Below are 15,114 nucleotides of genomic sequence, written 5' to 3' on the forward strand. Positions count from 1 at the left end.
ATCTTGTTTTATTTCTACCCGCTTCTATGAATATTTGAACTCCATAAGATATTCAAAGAACTGTAAAGCTCTGAAAACTGTAGAGATATATTATACACTTGTGACATCACGTGACTGAATGATATTGTAATTCTCAAGTGATGCTATGAATTTGCCTGCTTGTTGATTAGCCTTGCTGGACTTTGAAGACTCCCTGGGGTATGATTTGTTTATGTATTTAAGTGTAGTCTGTATTGTGTGTATGTGTTGTTTGTAATTGCAAATGCTGTCAATTAAATAAATAAATAAATAAATAAATAAAAACGCACTCGGACACATTTCTAGCCGGCATGCATCTCGCGCTGTTCACCGGTGATCAGTTCTGCGCAGATTTTGCTCATCTCAAAGCCTGTCGTCGGCAAGATGCCAGCTCGTATAGAAACAACGATAAGAATATTTTACCAATATAACCGTGTGAAAATCGAAGTGTATAAGTCATATGGTGCGTTCAAGTCATTTCGTAGATAGTTATTACGAGTTGAATGCACTTGAACGCCACCACAATGTCGTATACCAGTGGGGAGCTCGGGATTTTCTTTAAGCCCCGATCTGGCGTGTCAGTGAGAAACATGGCGGAAACAATGGATGCAACGTCTGTAGTTGACGGTAAATTTTAATTGAATTTCAATGTTTACTCGTCCTAGAAACTGTCATTTATCATGATCATCATTAATCTTGTTATAATCAGCAAGTTAATGAATTACAACAAAAAATGCTAACAGTTTACATTGGCTTCATAAGTTAATTAAAAACATAAATATAAAAACACACCTGATATGGATTCTTTGTTCTTCATTTTCTATAAGCAGAGATAACAAACCTTGCTGTATTTTCGTGCAATTCATTAAAAGAAGGTAGGCTACACCGCGTCCGCCATCTTGCTCCAACGAAACTGACTTGAACGCACCTCACGTCGTAAACACGACTTCCCAGTTCCCACCTCGTACGTACGAACTTGAACGCACCAATATCCCTTTTTTTTTTACATGGCAGCAAGGGCAGAGCAAGTGTTTTGTACTTTGAGCTTGTCAATCTGTCTCGCTGAGTGTCCCACAGATACCAGCACAACAGTAGATCGCCCTGGAGTGATCACTTGCCATTATTAAAATGTAAATGCAGAATAGATGTAAATGCATGGATGTCACCTAATTTATTGTTTTCCACACCAGTTTACGACTGTTTCCTCTTTATTTTTTGTGCAGCTGTGGTGCTTTTGAGTGACGATTCCTCATTTGTCCTTTATCTGTTCATGTTTGGGCCTAAGTTACGATTCAAGTCAAGGTTCTAGTGCTAAAATTATTTTAATCACAATAATATAATAATTACTTCTACAACAGACTGCTTTGTTTTAGACAATAAGTGTTTTTTTTAATTTCACATGTTTTATTGCTGTGATGGCACACCACTACTAAAATGAATACTGAGGAAACACTGCTACCAGAACATTTCTTATTAAAAAATAAAAAAAATCTGGCCATGTTTTACACATTTCTTTTGTCATTAGGTAGGCTATGGTAAACTGGAACACATTTGAGCAGAAGGACATAATTCTATCTAATCTCCTGTTGCATTCAATGTAATTCTCTCTACAAAGACTGTTAAGCCTACAGGATGTGGACAGAGGAGAAAACTACAAGGATTATATACTGTTTCTATGTGGCTGTGGGCACTTTCTGAGATCTGATTTTCTATTGGATGCAACTGTGCGTTGACTACGCCGCTGGCGAGAGCGTCAAAGTGGCCGGAAGTCATTCATTTTCAATGAGAGCCGGCGGCGCGGGGCGTCTTGGATGGTGAGAGCGGCGAGGAGAGTTGAAATTAGGTCAACTTTATGGTAATGAGCTATGACGCGATTTGGCGGCAACCATAGACAGTAAAAGAAATGGGCACAGCGACCCCATTGATTTCAACGGAGAAGACTGAAGCACGATTATTGCACTTCCTGTCTGATGGCTGAGTGACTGCGCAGGCTCAAACTGAGCGTGACGACAGTCTAACAGTTGTAAATCTTCTAGTAGCTGTGGCAAGACAAATCTGAATCACCTAATTCCTCAAACACGTTGTTGAAATATTTTGTCCTGTTGCTTTTATGGACTCTCTATCTATGGGCTTCTCCTTGACTTTATGCACCTATGTCTCCCCGATTTCCTCTAAGACAGTAAAAGATTGCCTGCGAGCTTCTCCTCCTGTCTGTACGGTAATGTCTCTATTGTGCGACAGAAAGTCGTGTGGTTATGATGCAATCGTTAGCCTAATTTTACAAAAAACGGCTTCTACGGGGCCATAACGTAAGATACAAAGTAATGGAGCCTTTTATACATTGTCGTGTTTCTTTAGAAATAAATAATGGACAATTAAGTCTTTGGACGCCTCAGATGTAAAGTTATTCGCTGTCAAAGTGACGCCAAAATGAATGGGAGTCAATGGAATGCTAACAGCAGGTGAAGTTCTGCTACAATGGCGGCTCCCGCGAGGCTTCAGTTTCCGGCTGATGGATTACCCCCTTGGCGGCAAGCGACATTTTTTTTGCAGAATGGTTTTTAAAACATGGCCAGGGATGACTTCCTTTATGAATATTCATGAGTCTTCCCCTACCATCCTGTGGGGAAAAAAAATTCGCTGGCGGCAACGAATCGGAATGTAGAAGTGCTCCGTTTGAGAGGATTCCAGAGAACGCAGTCCTGTAAACTTTGGTTCCAACCAAATTAGTTCCCAAGCAAAATATTGGAGAGGTTGATCATATGAATTTTATAAGGCGCGCAACACTATTTATAGGCAAGATTTTCGTGCTAATAGCTACACTTTTTTTTCTGCGGGAATGTAAATTAGAATATACCTGAACCATGAACACAAAAGCCACTCCACACACATGGCTTTTAATTGGTTTATTTCGTTAGCAAACATGTCATTAATTGTAACGTTTTTTCCATCGATCAATTTTCTGCAAAAATAACGATCGACATGCTTGTTTGCTTTGCGGCCCCTTTAAATTAAGTTTTAATAAAGACCAAGCATTCGATCTACGTCAGAGCATCAGAGCGTCCACGAATCTTTCCACCGCGTCGCTGGCAGGGCGGCGAGAGCGAATTTTGCCACTCTCGCCGGCGGCGGTGTGAACGCACAGTAATGCTGCAGCATTAGCACAGAACGGACAATATTAGATTGGATTTGCATGAACCCTCAGTGTTGCCATTCAATTAAAAGGTTTTTTATGGGTGTGCTTGTTGTTCATTTGTCTCAAAAGTATCATAAGATTTGTTTGTAAGCGGTGCATTTAGTTCTTCATTAGTGCTGTTGATATCAGTAAAAAAATGTATCATCTGCAAATCAGGCATACAATAAGACATCAAAAAAAATTTAAATAGAAATAAAGCCCAGTTCCAAAAGGATATTAGTGTTTGCTCCACACTTTAGTTGAGGCGGGAGTGGACAAATAATTGATAAAACTATACAATAAAGTTAGTCAGTTTAATCAACTCTAGGATGTTTAGTTTATGTTAAACTCGAGCGAGAGTGATTCAAAAGCGACGGTCTGTGCAGCGAAAAAAACAGTGAGCAACTTGAAGTGGGCGTAACCTGAAGTCTTGGAGGCTGCAGACAGATTCATACACACTAGATAGCAGACTGTAGTGGTATTATTTGTCCAGCAGGCGGAGGTACACACACTCGGAGCCTGAAGTCATCAGCAGAAGAAGATCCACGCGTGTTGTTGCTGAACGATGGCGGGTCTTGAGTTGCTGTCGGATCAGGGATACCGGCTGGACGGACGGAAAGCGCCCGAGCTGCGCAAAGTGCAGGCCCGCATGAGTGTGTTCGCTCAGGCCGACGGGTCCGCGTACCTGGAGCAGGGCAACACCAAAGCCCTGGCGGTGGTGTACGGCCCACACGAGGTGAGCTGTGTGTGTGTGTGTGTGTGTGTGTGTGTTAGAGAGAGAGAGAGAGAGAGAGAGAGAGAGAGAGAGAGAGAGAGAGAGAGAGAGAGAGAGAGAGAGAGATTCGCTCTGGCATTAACAAACCCTGCCAAACCAAACTTCTAAAAACCAGTCTAAGCTGGTTTGCGGGTCTTACCTGGTGTAAACTAGTCTTACTGGCAAAACCCAGCCCGGGAGACCAGCAGAAACCAGGCCAGACCTGCCAACCAGCTTAGACTGGTTTTTAGCAGGGTCTTTTTTCAGCAGGGAATGCCTTTAATAAGTCTTAAATCAAAGCAGAAAGTTTTAAATTCATAAAGTCGTCGTCATGGTATTACATGTTGCATGCACTGAAATATATATATATATATATATATATATATATATATATATATATATATATATATATAATCATAATCTATCTTCCTTGGTATTTGTGTCCTGTTTGTCAATTTACAACTATCTTCATCTTTAAAGCAAGATCAGAAGATATAGTAAAAGTAATTTCCATATTCAGCGCAGGTTTTCTAGTTACATCTTTGTCATATTAATTTAGCAAAAAAAATTATTCTCGCATCTTTCCTTGAGGTCAGAAAAAAAAACCTGCCTTTGATTGTCCATCTGTCATTTTGACATTTGCACTGAAAAACAAGGCAAAAACACTGAGGAAGAACATCACTTTTTGTGCAGTGCGATCAGAAGATACAGTAAAAGTGATTTCCATATCAGGAGGTTTTAAGCAGGTATTCAAATACTTTATTTGTAAAAATGTATTAAAAAGTGATGAATGTCTGGTTGGAAGTTGTGTTTTCAAACTCTGAAGTGCTGCTAATAAAACTCATTGTGTTTCTGGTAACACTTTACAATAAGCTTTATTAGTTAACATTAATGTAACATGAACTAACAATGAGCAATACATGTGTTACAGTATGTATTAATCTTTGTTCATGTTAGTTCACAGTGCATTAACTAATGTTAACAAATACAACCTTAGGTTTTAATAATGTATTAGTAAATGTTGAAATTAATACTAACTAAGATTAATAAATGCTGTAGAAGTATTGTTCGTTATTAGTTCATGTTAATTAAGGTAATGAACCTTATTGTAAATGGTTTCCGTGTTTCTCCCTAGACATTTAGAGAACATATTGACGTATCTTTTATAGGAATTCAGTTTGCTAAATGTTTCTGTTCTCGTTCTAATCTCGCATCTTATTTTACAATCTTTGGGTCTTTGTGAGCTCAGAAAAACCCTCAGCCTTTGATTTGATTGTCCATCTCAGTCATTTTGACATTGCTGTTAAAAATCTGAGGCGAATGTAAGACCGTTAAGAAACGCACCGTTATGTGTCATGAATGTACATTATCCTCTGATGTTAAGTAAGGGATAATGTAAATATAGCCGGTTGTTATCGCAGAATAACCCCCGACAGGGTGATCAGGATCAGGTCTCGCTTCACACTGAAGGGGTTTATTCTGCGATAACAACCGGCTGGATGTACATTATCCCGCTTATTACACGGCTACTTGCCACATAAGTAATTAGACAAGAAATATTGATCTGTGTTAAAATATTTTGTTAGGTCTTTAAACGCAAAGCTTCCGCAGAGAGCGCAGTTTCAGCGGCAAGTTCAAACTAGATGAACATTTAAGAGATACGGTTTACACTCATATCACTTATTACACAGCATTTCACCACATAACTAATTATGGGTATAAGATATATTGATTTCAGATTAAACTGTTTTAAAATCTTATCTGTTTGTATTTTATAATCCAACCGTGTACAAAACAATAGTCACAAAATGGCAGCCTCTGCGTTTGTGTAAAACAAGAGAGAGCGAGTCCACTATTCTGGATGGCATAATTAAATAACTGTACACAAAATATTGATTTGAGTTTTAATACTTTATTAGCTCACCAAAAGCAAATCTTCCACGAAGAATACCCGTTCCTAGCGAGCGTATAGCGCCGCTGACTTCAGTGACGGATGAGCCTGTGTTTCTGTGATCAGCGCTTGTTATCTGGGAATAACTTATCACTGGATAAAGCGATTGACCAATTAGAATCAAGTATTCCACAGAGCCGTATAATGATGCGAGGTGTTTTTGCTCTGCAGACGCGAGGCTCTCGCAGCAAGTCCCTGCACGATCGAGCAGTCATCAACTGCCAGTACAGCATGGCCACGTTCAGCACGGCGGAGAGGAAGAGGCGTCCACACGGGGACCGCAAGTCCAGCGAGATGAGCCTGCACCTCAAGCAGACCTTCGAGGCCGCGGTGCTGACCGAGCTGTACCCCCGCTCGCAGATCGACATCTACGTCAAGGTGTGTGTGTGTGTGCATCCGGCAGTGCTGTTGGTGTCACACACTTTACTTTCAATCGCACTGGCCACAAAAACACAAATCGCTTCATGAATATCCCAGAGTTTGCTCATGTCGGCCTCATCTTCCACTGGTCACCGAAGCAAATCCGTTCATTTCAAGTCGTCACAGTTGGGTGAACTTCTATAGAGTTCAACACTCGGGTTTCCCAAGCAGAAACTCTATTAATTTTCTCCATAGTGAAATTGGTTTTTAATGATAACTTATAAACCTTTAAAGACAGCCCTGCTGTGAGCTACGAGGTTGTTAATCGATGGTATTTGCTTCTGTTGAAGCCGTCAGCTCACAATACTTCAGCTTGGTTTTAAAATAATCGTGTTTAACACTGTAATTCCTGGTGAAAACTTCATTACCCGTGATATGCTGTACAGAAAATTACACCAATCAGAGAGTCGAAACAAGAAAAACGCACCAAAAGATCCAACCAGTTCCATGAAGCATATTTATGCATATTATACACTTACCTAAAGGATTATTAGGAACACCTGTTCAATTTCTCATTAATGCAATTATCTAATCAACCAATCACATGGCAGTTTCTTCAATGCATTTAGGGGTGTGATCCTGGTCAAGACAATCTCCTGAACTCCAAACTGAATGTCAGAATGGGAAAGAAAGGTGATTTAAGCAATTTTGAGCGTGGCATGGTTGTTGGTGCCAGACGGGCCGTCTGTGTATTTCACAATCTGCTCAGTTACTGGGATTTTCACGCACAACCATTTCTAGGGTTTACAAAGAATGGTGTGAAATGGGAAAAACATCCAGTATGCGGCAGTCCTGTGGGCCAAAATGCCTTGTTGATGCTAGAGGTCAGAGGAGAATGGGCCGACTGATTCAAGCTCATAGAAGAGCAACTTTGACTGAAATAACCACTCGTTACAACCGAGGTATGCAGCAAAGCATTTGTGAAGCCACAACACGCACAACCTTGAGGCGGATGGGCTACAACAGCAGAAGACCCCACCGGGTACCACTCATCTCCACTACAAATAAGAAAAAGAGGATACAATTTGCAAGAGCTCACCAAAATTGGACAGTTGAAGACTGGAAAAATGTTGCCTGGTCTGATGAGTCTCGATTTCTGTTGAGACATTCAGATGGTAGAGTCAGAATTTGGCGTAAACAGAATGAGAACATGGATCCATCATGCCTTGTTACCACTGTGCAGGCTGGTGGTGGTGGTGTAATTGTGTGGGGGATGTTTTAGCCCCTTAGTGCCAATTGGGCATCGTTTAAATGCCACGTCCTACCTGAGCATTGTTTCTGACCATGCCAATCTTTTTATGGCCACCATGTACCCATCCTCTGATGGCTACTTCCAGCAGGATAATGCACCATGTCACAAAGCTCAAATCATTTCAAATTGGTTTCTTGAACATGACAATGAGTTCACTGTACTAAAATGGCCCCCACAGTCACCAGATCTCAACCCAATAGAGCCGGGCTATTCAATTGGCGGCCCGAGGGCCAGGTACGGCCCCTGAGGGATTTTGTACCGGCCCTTTAGCCGTAATTTGCGGGTGGGAAATTTTTTGCGAAGGCCGATATTGTCCCCATCACTTTTGAAACATCTCGCATCTTGGTACATTGGAATGTACCAATACAAATAAATAAAAAATGTCCAGTTAACAAGCAGAGCATTCATTTCGTTCGTTTGTTAAATAAGCGGCGATCTAGCGCTGAAATGTGTTTTTTTAAATCAAGTGATCAAAGTAGGCTACTTGTTGCGCTGCTATGCTAAGTGGCGCGGATACAGTGGTCTCTTGTGTCTTCACTCGGACACGCGCTTCAATCCGTTGTGGAGACTCTCAATTCGTTCCGGTGAAATTACAAAATGCACACAAACGTGTCCCTGCCTGATATTCAACCACTGATAAACAATCGGGCATAAAAAAATTTTTTGTTTGGTTCCGGTTTCCCACCGACCCTGTCAATTTATGCGGGACACAAATTTATTTTATGAGCTTGGGGAAGAAATAATACAAATTAAATAAAAACACAAATAAAAAACTTTGAGGCGAACTATAATTTATGTTTTTGTACAGCACCGTATTTGTATAGCCTGTTGTCCTCCAGCAATGCTAACAAACGAGGCAGCCACGGGCGTTCACGCATCGTTGTTGTCATGTAGATGCATTGCTGCACTTGTGACAGGGCGCATGAACTGAGAGAGCGAGAGCGAGCGAGAGCGAGCGAGAGAGAGAGAGAGAGAGAGAGAGAGAGAGAGAGAGCGAGCGAGAGAGACCCGGTCGCGCGCACTCCTCTGCGGAGCCAGGCGAAAGTATAGGCTTCACCGTCTCAAAACTAAGCACTGTCTTGCTCTCTCTCCCTCGCACATATTAAACAAAATAAATCGACACGATGGCAGGGTCGGAAGACTAAAGTTTTATGTGGAGCATTCGGAGATTTCTTTTTTCCCGAATTACCACTGGGTGGGAATTGTACTAAAATACGTTGCCTTATCTTCTCTGAAAAGCGTTCCACACATTCAGCTGACATATATATACCACACTTTAAATACACGAAAAAACTATCCAGTGATGAAATGTTTTCTGTGATGACACAAATCTTGTGGGATGTCCTAACCGCCGGGATAATCACACAACGCGCACACGTCCGATAATGACACGTCCAATTCGCGAACTAATGACTCATTTGAACTGATTCGTTTTAATGAATGGTTAAAACAACTGATCTTGCCAACACTGAACTCACGAGATGTCTGAATCGGTGTATAACTAATCGGTAACACTTTACCCACTTTTTAAAACAAAATTACGCCACTGAGTGTAGTTATTACATATGGGTAGTCTCACACAGCGCATGACTATAGTTAATTGTAAATTCTTTCATGCAGTAAGAGGTGGTATGCACCCCTTTAAGCCATGGTGGCAAAACAGTTATACATGACCAATCAAAATCGCCCATTCGTGGCGCGCTCTAAATGCTCTGACATTCTTTCAAGACAAGCACTTAGTAATTTCGATATAAATTTCAATATAAACACGAAGTTTGAAATGTCTATTTCTACCTTAAAAAAAAGAAAAGTTGACTTCGAGAACAGGCAGTTCAACAATGAATGGACAGAGAAATACGCGTTTATTGCCGTTGATGCAAATCCTGTGTGCTTAATCTGCAATGAGTGCCTGGCCCTGTGCAAGGAGTATAATTTGAGAAGGCATTTCAAGACAAAGCATGCTAACTTTGATGATACTTTCCCACCGGGCTCTGCTGCTCGGAGGCAGAAGTTAACAGGGCTTATATCTTGTTATGAGCAAAGACGTCGCATTTTGTTTCGGGCCTGTACGGATCAAGAGAGAGCAACTGCGGCATCGTTACGAGTGGCATGGATATTAGGCAAAAAGAAAAAGCCGTTTACAGACTCGGAGACAGTCAAGGAGTGTATGCTGGCATCCATTGAGGAGATGGTAACCGATGAGAAAGCCCGAAAAAACATTACTGATTCGATCGAGCAAATTCCAATTTCTGACACGTCAAATATGAGGAGAGTCGAGTCCATTGCATCGGACGTGAGTTAAGAGACCATGGACTCTGTCATGGCAATTATAAACTTCATCCGTTGTACCTCCAGTTTACAGCACTGCCTTTTCCGCAAGCTGTTGACTGACATGTCTGCTGAATATAAAGATTTGCTCATTCACAATGACATTAGATGGCTTAGCAAAGGAAACGCTTTGAAACGTTTTTGTGAACTAAGAGAAGAGATTCTGGTGTTTCACCGGTCTTCAAAATTGAAAAAAGCTGGCAAGTTTCTGTCTCTGATGGAAAATTATGAGTTTGATGCCGCTGTTTGCTTTTTGAGTGACGTTTTCCAACATTTGAACCAACTCAACATGGAGTTGCAGAGATAAAACAGTCGCAGAACTTGTGGAGAAACTTCATGCTTTTCAAAGAAAGCTCTCACTCTTCTCTGTTGATCTTTGTCCTGGCAAGATACTCCACTTTCCCACATTAAGGAAATCTGGCCTGCTAATTACCGAGGTGATGTCAGGGTCAGGGTGATGCCGAGGTGATCCAGGTTTGAGGATTTCAGCATCTCCAGTGAAGTGATGAGATTTGTGAAGGACCCTTTCTGTGTGAATGTTGAGGCAGATTTTGCATTGAGAGGGAAGGAGCTTGTTATTGTCATTGGATGAGGGGTCTTTACAACTGGAACTCATTGACATTCAGTCGTCAGATGACTTGCGACAGTCATTGCTGCAGGCCGTTTTTGAGAAATTCTGGACCCATGAAGTAAGCCAAGAAAAATTTCCACCTTCAAGGGGTCTTGCACTTTTTCTTCTGACAATGTTTGGCTCAACATACACTTGTGAGTCATCATTCTCACACATGAATGCTATTAAAACTCACAATCGCATATCCCTCACTGACCAGCATCTGCAACACTGCTTGCGCATTGCCCTGACAACCTATACACCTGACTTCACTGCTCTTGCCAAGTCAAAAAAATGCCATTTCTCTCATTAGATGGCAAATGTTGGCAAACTATTTTGAACAGTATGAGTTAAGTTATTCACACCATATTATGCACTTAATGTTTATCTTGATGTGGTATTATTGTTGAATGCAGTTTGAAATGTTTTGCCTTGATAAAGTGCCATGCACTGTTATGTTGTTATAATTCTATTCTGTAACATACTATGCACTTTGGTTTTATTTTGTTGGCGCACTTGGAATTTAAGTTGTTTGTTAGTTAAATTAATGAAATTCAAAACAACTGATATGGCTCACCTAAAGTCTTAGTGCATCACAATGTGCATATGTTGTTCTGCATTTACAAAATAGAATATATTGATTCCTTCAATATGTTGTTGTAATTTCTTTATTTGTTACCATAATTACTCATATTCTCCGGCCCCTTATTTTGCCTCAGTTTCATGAACTGAATAGCCCTGCAATAGAGCATCTTTGGGATGTGGTGGAACGGGAGCTTCGTGCCTTGGATGTGCATCCCACAAATCTCCATCAACTGCAAGATGCTATCCTATCAATATGGGCCAACATTTCTAAAGAATGCTTTCAGCACCTTGTTGAATCAATGCCACGTAGAATTAAGGCAGTTCTGAAGGCGAAAGGGGGTCAAACACAGTATTAGTATGGTGTTCCTATTAATCCTTTAGGTGAATGTATATATTCCTATACATATATGCATATTTTGCAATAAACTTATATTTAATTAAAAAATAATATTTCATAATTTACTTGACATATGATAAAAGGTTAACCAAAAATTTACTGTTGATTTAAAATGCTAAATTTGGTTTTACATTGTGTGTGTAAATGAATAGGCTTGGACTCTGTGCTGGAAACCCAACGCACAGGACAATGGAGACACCAGAATAACAATATTCATGATACTGAATCTGAAAATACTGAATTATTTTATATGCTTGCACTCTTTCACTAACCAGATATATTTAAAATGATGTAGGCAAATCTTTACACACATTCCCCCATTTATATGTTAGGATATATTCAACAGTATATATAGTAGTTTAATGTAGTACTGACACTAAGGGCCCTTTCACACCTACCTTGTTTGGTCCGGACTTTCGGACTTTTCAGTTTGGTCTGAAATAAAATTGCAGGTGTGAAACCTCCCCGGACCACGGTCCGGACCAAACAGATTAAATTTGGTCCGACGAAAAGAGGTAGTCTCGGTCCGGATCAAACTGAACAAAGGTTTGGTTTGTTTCTAGTGTGAAAGCATTTCTGTATGGTTCGGACTTTCAGACCTTTTACAGGAAGTTCCGGTGGTTCCCGCATAGCCGAAAAAACAGAAGATGGCAGGGAAAATGAGCCGTACGCACATGGGGAGAGGAGGAGACGAGGTTTTTAATTGAAGTATGGTCTGATGACATAAAAGTTAATAAGAAGTCAACTGGAAAAAACGCACAAAAAAAAAAGAGCTTGCATGATTGCTTGCAGTCTTCTCCTCCTTTCCTGCCGGCGACGATAAAATGTTCGCACGATGAGGACGTTCATTTGGCGAATTTGAACTAGCCTTGTGTATAGTTGGTGCTGCAGGTAATTATGCCAGAAAAATAACAATACAGTTGCAACGATATGCGTCTGTTCATTCAGGTTGTCAAAGTTACCACCCGCATTGACAACACGCTGACGTCAGACGCACGTCCATTTACAAACCAATCAATGTCAAGATGCAGCCCACATAGATGATGACGACAGGACGCAAGTATGTCACGTAAAGTTCTTTAGTGCGCTTGCAAAATTGCAGTGTGAAACCAAACCAAAACTTTCGGAAAGTATAAAATGTATCAAAATGTGAACTTTGGTTCGGACCTTGGTGCGGACTTTCAGGTGTGAAAACGCCCTAAAACTCAAAAACTTGAATTTGTTTCTCACACAGTAATTTTACTATAAACTATACACAACACATATTGTCACTAGTATCAACGATACATATTTTTGCATTGCGATATACAGTATTGTGACATAATATATTGTTACAGCCCTAATATATTTAGGGAGAAATATATCAGGAGAAAGTTTTCGTCACTGTATTAGAAACACCCTCACAGCATTTACTGCCAAGGTAAACAAAATATAACATTATTTACATTTATGCATTTGGCAGACGCTTTTATCCAAAGCGACCTTTAATTGAAATTTCAAGTACACATTTACATTCTTATCAGTTGTTATATTATAAATCTAAATAAGTCACATCAAATGAAAACCTGTAAAAAGGGTCGATTAGCTACTAAAGTCTCTGTCTGTCTCTGGTGACTGTGTAGATCCTGCAGGCGGACGGAGGAAACTATAGCGCGTGTGTGAATGCTGCGACTCTGGCGCTGGTGGACGCTGGCATCCCCATGCGGGATTACGTGTGCGCCTGCAGCGCTGGCTTCGTGGAGGACACGGCACTGGCTGACCTGTGTCACGCGGAGGAGAGCGGAGGCGGCACTGCCCTGGCCCTGGCGCTGCTGCCCCGCAGCGGGAACATCGCCCTGCTGCAGATGGACGCCCGGCTCCACCAGGACCACCTGGACGCACTGATGGAGGCCGCCATCACCGCATGCAAAGGCCTCAGTAAAGTGCTGGACGGCGTTGTGCGTCAGCATCTGGAGGAGGTTTCAGTTCTTACCAGCGATTGAGAACGTCCTGCGAACTCAACAGACTGTGTTCCCACTGTAGAAATGAAGCCTACTTTTGACTGAAACAACAAAAAATGCTTCTGGAAGAAACCGCATAAAGAATCTCTATAACTAAAAACAACAATAATAACTGTTCTGCTACAATAAATTCTCAGTTGTGGAAGAAATGTAATAAAAAGGTTTTGGTATGTTTCTAAATAGTTTAAAAAAAAATTCTCTTGTGTTGTTTTATCAAATCAAACATCCAGGTAATAATACTTTATTCAGAATTAGAACGTTTCTTAAAGGGGACATATGAAAATCAGACTTTTTCCATGTTTAAGTGCTGTAATCGGGTCCCCGGTGCATCTACCAACACAGAAAACATGAAAAGTGACAACCCTTGAGCTGATCTGCAACGCGCCGGGAACTACGTCATCACGTTGAAATGTCACGCTCGATGTCGCTGAAGTACCGCCCCACTGTTTACAAAGCGACCAATACAATTTGAACTATCTCATTCGCTCGGTCGAGTGGGGCGGTACTTGGCGACATCGAGCGTGACCTTTCAACGTGATGATGTAGTTCCCGGTGCGTTGCAGATCAGCTCAATCCGAACAATTGTAGTTTAAAAGTGTGTGTATATATGTATGTATGTATGTATGTATGTATGTATGTATATATATATATATATATATATATATATATATATATATATATAATTTTTTTTTTTTTTTTTTTTTTAAATAAGCCTCAGCTGCGATCGTGCACAGCCATTTCAAGCACTTCAAAGACCTTTGAAACTTGATTTGGACTTCAAAATGTTGGTTGTCATTTAAGTCCATTATTCGAAGAAAAATCCAGAAATGTTTTCCTCAAAAAACGTAATTTCTCTTTCACTGAGGAAAGAAAGACATGGATATCTTGGATGGCATTGGGGTGAGTAAATTATTAGGAAATTTTCATTTTAAGGTGAACTAATCCTTTAAGTCCGCCTGGCACTATGTTGATATTTTGGCTTCTGCAATGGTCAATTACCTTAGCAGAGTGAAGAGAGTCATATTTCTGGATTCTGTAGACTCTCAGCTAAAATGTGGATGCATTTACAATACACTTCTTGAGACACTTGTATGTGTTCTGATGTGATGCATCACCAAGAAATACAAAAACGGAAGTTAAATTTTTTTGTTTTTATTATATAAAAAGAGTAAACCATAAATGAATAAGGGATCTTACATCAAATATTGATTCCTCAAAGGCTTTAGAACACCTGTAAAAAAAAAACTGGGTGAAAAAATTTAAAGAAACAAAATAACTCTTTAGATTCAAGATGAATGGCGTGCTCAATTCCTTTTGAGTTTGATTTGGATGGTCTTCAGTCCAAGGTAAAAACTCTAAGAGACCGTGTAGAGAAAAAATTCTCTGATGACTGAGGCACTCCTTAATTAAAATGTCTTTATTATAGAGATGACATGTCCTTAATGGACACATTAGGACATGTCATCTATATAATATAGACATTTTACTCAGTCATCAGAGAATTCTTTCTCTATACACTGTCTCTTAGAAACAAAATAACTATTTACATTTCTGTAACTGTAGTCACCATATGTTTTTTTGACACAGAAATTCTAAGAAAATGTTAAGGGAACATAAATGTTCA

The 15,114-nt window shown here is 40.3% G+C and overlaps 1 protein-coding gene across 2 annotated transcripts; it reads left to right on the plus strand.

Annotated features, from left to right (window-relative positions):
- Window positions 1-590: 590 nt before the first annotated feature.
- Window positions 591-13,590, plus strand: exosc4 (exosome component 4). 2 transcript variants are annotated; one of them, XM_077242098.1, is made up of 4 exons: window positions 591-638; window positions 3,687-3,929; window positions 6,070-6,276; window positions 13,113-13,590. In XM_077242098.1, exons 2-4 carry the CDS (start codon window positions 3,759-3,761, stop codon window positions 13,470-13,472), a joined length of 738 nt encoding a protein of 245 aa, XP_077098213.1. In that variant the 5' UTR covers window positions 591-638; window positions 3,687-3,758; the 3' UTR covers window positions 13,473-13,590. The 2 variants fall into 2 exon arrangements, with proteins under 2 accessions (XP_077098213.1, XP_077098214.1); XM_077242099.1 differs by having other exon boundaries at window positions 591-635.
- The last annotated feature ends 1,524 nt before the right edge of the window (window positions 13,591-15,114 follow it).

This window comes from Siphateles boraxobius, unplaced genomic scaffold (assembly GCF_051911475.1).
Source record: "Siphateles boraxobius isolate OS27281-9 unplaced genomic scaffold, OSU_SipBor_1 25, whole genome shotgun sequence".
In the NCBI taxonomy this organism is placed as follows: domain Eukaryota; kingdom Metazoa; phylum Chordata; class Actinopteri; order Cypriniformes; family Leuciscidae; genus Siphateles; species Siphateles boraxobius.